Genomic DNA, 9,410 nt, shown 5'->3' with positions numbered 1-9,410 from the left:
TGAAACTTCAACCCTGAGTCTTTGCCCACCATCCCTCTCAATCCCCCAACCCAAGGTATTCTTCTTTCCTTAGTTCCAGAAGTAATGGCTCCCACCCAGGTGACCCCAGTGAGTGTCTCTGTAGTACCTGGAAGAGAAGAGGGCCAGTCTGTTTCCCTGCTGCCAAAGTCAGTAAGAGCGAATGCACAGTTTGCTTTTGCGTTAGAGATAGGAACTGTATCAACGAGCCTAACTTGGTGCAAAGACTGCCTCTTGAATTAAACAAAAAATAGTTTGACTCAATATTTGTACAAATGGGCATGGCTGGAAGAGACGGAGAAGGAGTGTAAAGGCAGGGAACACAAGGGGATCCAAGCTAGGAAAGGTGGAAGCATGACTTCTCACCAGTTCCAGTTTCAGACTTCATCTCCAAGACAGAATCCCACCTCCATAAGAGGTTGTTGCTTCCCAATGTTTTCTTTTCTGTGGCGGCAGCCAGACCAAAAGTGAGATGGGAAGAGCTTATTTAACCAAAAAGCTCTTTTTAGCTCTATTAAATGAAAAGGTCCACTAACAAGTTCCATCTAACAGATGAATTTCTACCTTAGATTCCACTTGTCTCTATCTGAATGCTCTGCTCTCCATATGCTTAGGTACCCCTGAAATATCCCAACCCTCCTAAACCCCAGTGCCCTATGGAAAGCAAGTGGAACAGTTCAAACAGAGCAGGGCTGGGCTTCATCTCGCTGGGTACCTCTTCACTCCCTCCCCCAAATCTCTAGTCCTCTGGAGCTCTGCAGCTGAGGTGCTAAGAAGAAGAGACAGGAGACCTCTCCTACCTAATAATCCTTGAAAGCAGAATCCTGAGGATTCATTTAACAGGCATAGGGGTGATGCCTTTTACCCATGCTTGGATTTCTTCCTGTTCAGCTTTAAGTTGTAGTAAGACCTTTACATAATACAGAGCAATTTCATTGCCTTCTCACCCTCTCTAATGTCTCACCCTCTGTCTGTTTGGCTAAGGCATCCCACTGTGGCACAAGTATTATACCAAGAGTGTCAGGAACACAGGGATTTCAGGTTATAGTATCATCGCCGTCAGTATCAAGGCTGCCTGGAGAACGGATGGCAGCCTCAGGGCTTCCTTACTTCACCACGAGAGCCCCTCAATGGAATCCCTCCTTTTCTCCTGTTCTGCTCTCTATTCCCCACTCCTAACAGTAGTTGGGTACCCAGGCTGGTTCTTGGGCTACGTATTGGTGACCAAGTTCATTACCTATCACTTCTACCACAGTCACCTATGGCACCAGTGTTAGTGAGAAGAGCTGCATTTTCCTAGTATACCCACTGGATCTTATTCCTTACATGGTTAACACATGTTTCCAGGTATGGGACCTTTTTGAGTGTGGAATTACCTGATGAGGGAGAGGGAACTACAAGAAGGGCCTCTGGAAATCCTGGCCTCAGCTGGCTGCCCATAAGCCATAAACTAATAAATCAAGAACACTGAGTCATAGCTTTTTTTTTTTTATCTGGATTCTCTTCATTCCCCTGCACTTGGTGCTTCTTTGGCTGACTAGGGAACATCGCATAACTATCACGACAGACAGGAAGACTGGACATTGTCTACTTCCAGCTCGGAACTTACTATGTAAATAAACTTCCAGAATTGCTACCATAAAATAAATATGACACATTCTGCTTTATAATTTCTACCCATGTTGGAGAAAACTTTTTTTTTTCTCAGTTCTTTCCAGGGCATAAAACTCAACCCCGTCATTAATAAGTTCCACAGTCCTACTTTTCTTTAACAGAAAATCTGGGCTTGCTTTTTACAGTTAACTTCCTTTCTACCCTGAAACTATAAACTCAAAGTATACTAAGAAAAATCTTGACCACAGCTTCTTGCCTGTATAAATATGTATTCTATGTCTCTATTTTTAAATTGTACTTCAGAAAAATGGCTGTCCCCACTTTCCTCACTGTATTGGGGCCCTTCCCACTGACTGCATGGCTTTTCCTGTGACAGGCCAAGGGGCAGAGAGAGCAAGGACGGCCAAAACTCCAGTGCTGCCTTCTGACTGATCCTGAACAAGGAAAAGGAAAGAGCAACAATAAGGCTCTAGTTCCCCCACACAACTCTCCAAAACACCTGTCCTCCTGCTGTAGCTGGCTTTCAAGGGCTTTTATTAGATAGCGGTTAAGTCCCCCGACCTACTTTCTCCTTTCCCTTTCCTTTGGATTCAAAGACCTGTGCAAAAGAAACAGAATACTCTTTATGTACACTTCTAATTTCTAAACTTTCAGGGGATACTAAAATATGCTGCTGCAAAGTTGAGGGGAAATAAAATCTTAAGATTACAAGATAAAAAAAATGAATCCTCCATCAAATAAAAAGAACAAAGGAACTGCTCTTCCATTTTGCCACATTTCCTGATCATGACAGCTACTGCACTGCAGACATTCATATTTTATTAACCAAAGGAAGTGGGGTAATGTCACTTCATTAACCCACTCAGGCCATTTCAATGACCCTACAAGACGCCCAGGAGGTTCTGGGAAATCCAGTTCCTCAGACTGATGTCAGTCAATAAACCTGGGCAAATAAGACAAGAGAAGAGGAAGAATATGTTCATGAGCCAATAGGTAAGGATGAAAGACAAAGAAGGAAAAGAGTAATAAAAACAGAGGAGAGAATTAGAAGAACCTGAAAACAAACAGTGTTGCTACACTAATGTATTGCTAGTGCAAGTAAGCATTTCCAGATCCCAGAATGGAAAAAAATTCAGCTGTTGGTGATATAAAAATATCCTTTCCATGAAGATATTTTTTTTAAATTAACACTTAGTTTTTAGTTGTTAATTCCAAAAGAGAAGGGTGCTGAAGCCATTTCTGCTAAGGGTAAAGAAAAAGGGTAAGAAAAGATTCAAAGCTTTAACAGAGTCAGTTTTCCTAGGTATAAACTAGAATTGCTCAGTAAGTAGAGTTGGAAAATGATCTAGTTCCAGATAGCTGTCCATATAACAAATGACTTATGAACCTGAAACCCCAACTCTCTTCATGTCACTTTGGTCTCTATTTTCCCCAGGGCAGGACACGTGCCCTCTATCACTTTCTTGCTTCAAAAATTAAGACCCAGCATCTCAAGATCATTCTGAAAATAATTTTGCAGATACCTCCTCACCCCAGTGCCTGCCTGGAGCTCATCCAAGGTCACCACACAACTTGGTTGTGAACTACCTGCCTTAACTTTTGAGGGGGCGTGGGGTTAGGTAGACTAGGAGACCAGAAGTACAAGGGGAGAGGTAAGGACTTTACAAGGTTGGCCAAGTCTGCAGTGGCAAGGGAAGAGACCTGTAGGTTGTGCTAATTTCTAGAGATGACTATTTAGGAATAGAAGTTTGTGAGGGCGTGAGGGAAATGGGACCTGGTTATGCTGTTATTCTTAAGACTGTGGATTTTGCTGATGTAAAACAGAATATTCTGTAAACCTAACGTCTATGTATAAAAACTGAGAGCTAACAGAGTAAAATACTCAATGAAAAGTCAAACTATTAGGGTTACATTTTTTTTTCCTTAATCAGTCTCATTTTATCCATTTGAAGTAGAGTTGCTAGAACACACTGAGGCTTGGAAGGCTTTCAGTAAGCAAGGCATCCGTTTGGACAGTGGGTGAGCACCAGGGTTGAAATCTGCATACATAAGATTTAAGAAAATGGACTAGTATTTGAGCCAAATCAAAGCAGGATAGCCTTAGAGCAACAGTAGCTTCCTAACGGTTTTTATATTGTACTTGGAAACAGCTTTAGGCAGGAATATCATAATTTCAAGGCCAAACTAAATATCATCTTAGCTACAATCTGCATCCCCCAAAGGGACTGCATGGTGAAGGGGACAGACCATTCTGCATAATATACATACTTTCATTAACGAACATGTGAATACAGACTTTCTATACACATATTACCCTATATAATAAAAATGTACATGGCATGAGTATATGTCACTGTATAAATATAGAGTTTTAGAAATCTTGAACCCGCGCTTCCTGTTCACATCAGTTTCTCTTCTTCTTCCTCCCCAATCAGGTCCGTCATTTAAGAGTTGGACAAAAGGGACAAGTGTCATTTGTGTTGGTCTGGGCCCAGAATTTGATACACTGGAAAGAAAAAAAGACATACCTCAGGTTTATCTGGAAAGATGGAAGGAAGGAAGTGAGAGAGTGCTATTAAGGTTCAATGAGTCTAAGAAATATTCACTAAGTCAGAAAAGCTCTTACCATGGGGGACTAGGAGGTCTATTTCATTGACTCTTACCCCCAAAAGAATCTTCAGAGCAAGAGAACCTGTTCTTTTTATAGGGAACATGAACAATCAACTAATAATAGTGTGAAGCTGCTTTTTTGTTGAATAGCTAGGCTGGCTCCTTCTCATGATCCATTTAGGCTCAAATGAGCTTCCATCTGCTAATACACATCACCTTAAAGTTTTTCTCAGGATTTTCCCTCATCAAGAAATTAGATGTAAATTCAGTTTCTACCTTTTGTTACAAGAAAATAAGCAAAATATAATAGTAAAAAGGAATCATCCCGGCTGCTAAGAGACTTAACTCTGCTTGGTAACTGTAAATATGGGAATAATTTGTCGGTTTGGAAAGAAAATCTCTAACAGGCAGGCCTTCAAGCTATTCTGTTAATGGAGTTACTAATCTCATATTCAGGTTCTCTATTCCATTCCTCTCATCTAAGCAGTCTGTTGACAATGCTATATTTGAAAGAACAGTTAGATATGTATATCCTATTATTAATTTTTCAAGAAAGTGATGACCTATCAGTGCTCTATTATGAACTGCTTATCAAGTCCCCTATAGAGAACAGGGTAAAAGGAAGCTGGGAGAGCCTGGCTGCCACTATTCTGAATTCTGTTGATGTTTATGCCACGATTTACCAAAAACCTTACACTTAGGTATTAATGATAAGCATCGACACTAAAATGTGCAAGAAAAATCAAATTACCTTAGTTGTCAGAAAAGAAAGAGTGGAAAATGAGGAAGGAAAGTGGCACCTACCTCCTTATGCAACACATGGGTACATGCCATTGGGTGCAGTTCACTGGGCTGGACAAGTTTCTGGCACATAAGACACAGCTTACAGGTGGCTGGAGCCTGCAGGACAGAGGAGGGACGGTCAAGAGCAGAAGAAAGTAAGAAAGCTCTGAGTTTCTTTGCCTTTTATGTCCATGATTCCAGCTACTGTTTCCAAGTAGTAAAAAGATTTTACACTAGAAGAAGTGAAAGTTCATATAGAGATTCTTGACAAAAGTACTTACATTTTCCCAGTTGTGGCTGCCAACAACCCAGCTGATGAGATAACAGCTTCTTCCTGCACTCATCTGTAAACCCACTCCCTTCTTACTGACATTCTCTCCCCCACCTTCAAATCCTAGTTTTCAAAGAAAATGAGCCTTACATGTGAAGACCTTCCAGGGTATGAAACTTGTGCAGAAGGCAAGAACATTGGGGTACTGATTTGGGTCAACGGAGCAGGGAACAAGGCCCGGATCCGACCAAGTGGCTGTGGGCAGAAACAGTGTCAGCGTAAGGGAAGAGAGTATGAGTAACAGAGTATGTAATAAAAAGAAATCATTTAGTGTCAGCGTAAAGGACATTGGCTGCAGTGCTGCCTCTCCCCCACATCCTGGCAGGTCTGAGCCCTCAGCAGCATGTCCTACCTGAGAGCTGGCTGCTGCCCGTTCGTGCTCTGCCAGCCGTGCAGCCACCAGCTGGATCAGCTCCTCCATGGTCAGGCCTGCCATGGTGGTACGTGCTGTCTTGATCTGCTGAAGGATGTTGGTCATCTGGGCCCTAAAAAAGAAAAGGAGAGACAGACTCGTGGGGAATATCTATGAAACCTCTATTTTAACCCATCAATTTCTCTGACAAGTTTTACAAATTTAGTCCTTAAAGACACTTACTTATTGCATTGTGGGAACCGGGTCAGCAGCTTTTCCAGGATCTTCTCCAGTTTGTCTACTGGTTGGGGCCGGGGAGTTTCAGTAGAAGCCTTAACACCGCCCAAGCCTGGGGGAGGCGGGATGGAGGCGGCAGGGGGCATGTGTGGACCATGGGAGCTAACAAGGGAACCCAAGCCAGGGCTATTTCTCCCATGGGAGCCAGAAAGGGGTGGGGAAGGCTGGCTGGGCTGGGAAAGGGCAGGGTTCAGGATTGGGAAAGATAAGGAACGGGGATCTGCACTGGGCATGACCATGGGCATTGTGACCTGCCCAATGGAGAAGGGCATCCGAGGAACCAAAGAGGGACTGGGTTGGAACACCTGAAGCATGAAGTCTGTCTGCAGAGGGGAAGAAGTAGAGAAAAAAAGAAAGCAAGAAAAGGAAAGTTTAGGAAACTGGAGCAGGAATCAACGAGCAACTCTTATGTCAAATAATACCAATAAAAACCAATAAAAATATAATAATAAAAGCAGTATCTTCTTTAAAAGAACAAGCAAGGCCTCCCAGTGCTTACCACAGGCTGTGTTCTTACACTACCTGTACAGAAAGAGGAGGCAGAGTGAACCCACCCCATAAACACCTCAGCCCAGGCCCTTTGCTTGGTCTGTATTGTGAATGGGGGGACATGGAGTTGAGGGGAGAAAAAAAAAAAAGAACAAGCAAAACATGCTGATTCTGTCACAGAAAAGCTGATTCCCCAAAATCAGCATTCCTACCTACCTCTGATGGGGGTGGAGGCAAAGTGGGAGTAGGGATTTGAGGAAGGCTACTCAACTTGGCTCCATTCCTCACTAGTTGGATATGACTATTAAATTGGTCCTAGAAAAGAGAGAAAGGACGGACAGGATTATCTTTTACACCATGAGCTGAGTGAGCATCCCTAGAAAGAGAGCACCATCCCATATGAAGAAAACAAAGGGAGTGGTAGAATAGGCTCTAAATGGAAGTGTAAAAGGTCCCTCCCTTTCACCAGAAGTATTTAAGCATAGATTAACTCAGACTCAATGATCCCTGTTACCACACTTACCCGAACATTCTTTTTCATCATCCGAACTCCATTCAGTCTTGTCTCCCACTCCTGTTTAGAATGAACTGTCTCTAGGGTTGGGGGAGTTGACCTTTCAAGAAACCAACAGGAATTTATAGAATTAAAGAAAACGTAACTCCCAACACTCTGTGCTAGCATAACAGTAACTAGCTAACGGGCCTGGAGAGAAGAGGTCAAACCAGATGCAAGAAAAGGCCAATGATATAGGTCATTTGTCTCATTTTAACTGCAGTATCTTTTAAGCCAAATACTGGAGAAAGAGAATCAACCACTGAGACAGGGGTCTTATTTGCCTGAAAGTGCCACATGGGAACTCCAGATCCCATGGCAAAAAGAGGAGAAATGACTGTATAAGAAACAAATCTCCAAAGAAAGCTGTAATTGACTTGACAGCATAAAAGATACTGTTTATATAAAATGGAAACTAATACAATAGAAAATGTAAAACTATAAAGTGTAAAAAGGAAGAGCTGGACAATGAGGAAGTTAGAATAGGGGAAGAGAAATCACTGAACAATTACTATTGCACATAGATGACCGTGAAATTCCTGTGAACATAAGTGCCAGACCAGCTGGCCTAGGGTTTCAAGCCTTAAAAAAAAAAAAAAAAAAAAAAAAAAGAACCCTTCCCCCTCAAAACTGCAGGACCATTAAGATTCTAGAATGGGAAGATACTTACTTGAGGTAAGTAAGGTGCAGTTCTGCCTCTTTTTCTGCTTCTTCTAGCTTTAACACCAGCAACTCTTTCCGACTCTCTAGTGATAAGATCTAATACAACCACACACACACACTTTATTAATTTTACATACATAAAAGTTTAGTTGAAACAAATGCTTAGTGGCTATATGATGTAATACTTATATGTCCTAGTGGTATAACACTGAACCAAAAGGATATACCATCTGGAAGCCCTAAATCGAGGCCTTCAATATAGCAACTGTTCTCACCTCTGCCTTCCAGGCCCGTTCTGTCTCTTCCATAATATTCTGATTTATTTCGCCATCCTGATTCTTGAGTCTATCCAGTTCCATTTCCCATACCTCTCTGTAAGATAAGAAACAAAGAACAGAACTAAGGGGAGAAAGACACTAAGGCAAGGTAAAACCCAAACTGGTCTGCCAGCTATGTTACAGAAAGTCTTACTCTTAAATACGAACTACAGACAATAGACAAGTAATGTTTAAAACAGTCTGTAACTACAAAAAGGCAAGTAAAATTTGAATGTAAAAATGTTCATATTCCCACTTGCTAAAATAAGGTTACCCAGAGTAGGAAAAACAGTGTACTTAGAACAAAACCCACTAGAGGCAGAATGTTCTTCTGTATTCAAAAAGGACTCAAAACCATTATGGCACTCCTCTTATTTCCAACTTATCTCTTGGTATGGGCACCAAAGAATGCAGGATGAAAAACAGGGATCCATTTAATACTAATCTCTACTACTAAGCAATAGTTACTACTACTACTAAGCACACAGTTACTGGCTTACTGAATTTATTTTCTTAGTTAGGGTGAACTTTCTTCAAAAAGAAAAAAATCTTCTGGATTAGGATGACAGCTGCCCTGTGTGTCTAGTACTGGTGGAGTCCCCAGGATGGGGACCCTCCTTAGGACTAAAGATGCCGATAAAGGAACAGAGCCAGCAAAAGAAATTCCTTCTAATACATTTGACTGTAATAAGTTTTATGGCTGAAAGCAACAGGATTACCCAGATAGTGGACAGAATAATATGGAGAAGTTTAAAATATTTTTAAAAGGTGAAAATAAAAAGGAAAGGCTGAAAGAAGTTACACCATAAAATGTTCCCAGTTTTGTCCTGACCAGTGTGACTCAATTGGTCGGGCATCGCCCCACAAAGCAAGACATCGCTGGTTCAATTCCTGATTGAGGCACGTGCCTGGGTTGTGGGTTTGGTCCCCAGTCAGAGTGCATGTGGAAAGCAACTGATCAATATCTCTCTCACATCGATGTTTCTTTCCCTCTCTTCCCCCCCCCTATAAAAAAAAGAGAGAGAGAAAGAAAGAAGAAAAAAGTTCCTTGTTTTTTTCAGTGAGAGAAGCAGTTTTATTCCTCTTCTGTTTTTTCAGTAGCCTTACATATTTGAAAGAGAACAATTCACTTAAATTGTTGAGGTCTCTTCTTCTTTCACTTGGCCCAATCCTCCACGCATCCCTGTTCTCTATTTCACAAATAAAGTATAGGTGTGTTTGTGTGTGTGTGTGTGTTACACACATAGTTATTGATTCACTAACATTAGTCTGTCCCTCTACTGACAAGGTTTTCTTAATACAACAGAAATGACTAGGTGGGCATTTTCTTCCTTAATCTCCATGTGTTGTCCTCCTCAAATTAACCTCCTGCCAGAGGAAAAG

General features: G+C 41.7%; 1 protein-coding gene and 1 non-coding gene across 5 annotated transcripts in view; one reads left to right on the top strand and one right to left on the bottom strand.

Annotated features, from left to right (window-relative positions):
* Positions 1 to 208: 208 nt before the first annotated feature.
* RNF214 (ring finger protein 214) overlaps positions 209 to 9,410 on the bottom strand; it is a 59,959-nt gene continuing 50,757 nt past the window's right edge. For all 4 annotated transcript variants that reach the window (XM_024570711.4, XM_024570712.4, XM_024570709.4 and 1 more), the window contains exons 7-15: positions 7,986 to 8,082; positions 7,718 to 7,806; positions 7,018 to 7,108; positions 6,711 to 6,809; positions 5,952 to 6,328; positions 5,709 to 5,841; positions 5,447 to 5,551; positions 5,047 to 5,142; positions 209 to 4,138 (exon numbers count right to left, since the gene is read on the bottom strand). In XM_024570711.4, the coding sequence (XP_024426479.1) occupies positions 4,073 to 4,138; positions 5,047 to 5,142; positions 5,447 to 5,551; positions 5,709 to 5,841; positions 5,952 to 6,328; positions 6,711 to 6,809; positions 7,018 to 7,108; positions 7,718 to 7,806; positions 7,986 to 8,082 (1,153 nt within the window). In that variant the 3' untranslated portion in view covers positions 209 to 4,072. The remainder of the gene's footprint in view (positions 4,139 to 5,046; positions 5,143 to 5,446; positions 5,552 to 5,708; positions 5,842 to 5,951; positions 6,329 to 6,710; positions 6,810 to 7,017; positions 7,109 to 7,717; positions 7,807 to 7,985; positions 8,083 to 9,410) is intronic.
* Positions 6,488 to 6,619, top strand: LOC112314435 (small nucleolar RNA SNORA51). The gene has a single exon (XR_002975796.1). It is a non-coding gene; the product is annotated as a small nucleolar RNA SNORA51 (small nucleolar RNA).

Source organism: Desmodus rotundus, chromosome 5, assembly GCF_022682495.2.
Source record: "Desmodus rotundus isolate HL8 chromosome 5, HLdesRot8A.1, whole genome shotgun sequence".
Classification (NCBI taxonomy): Eukaryota; Metazoa; Chordata; class Mammalia; order Chiroptera; family Phyllostomidae; genus Desmodus; species Desmodus rotundus.
This window is presented reverse-complemented; position numbering and strand designations above follow the sequence as displayed.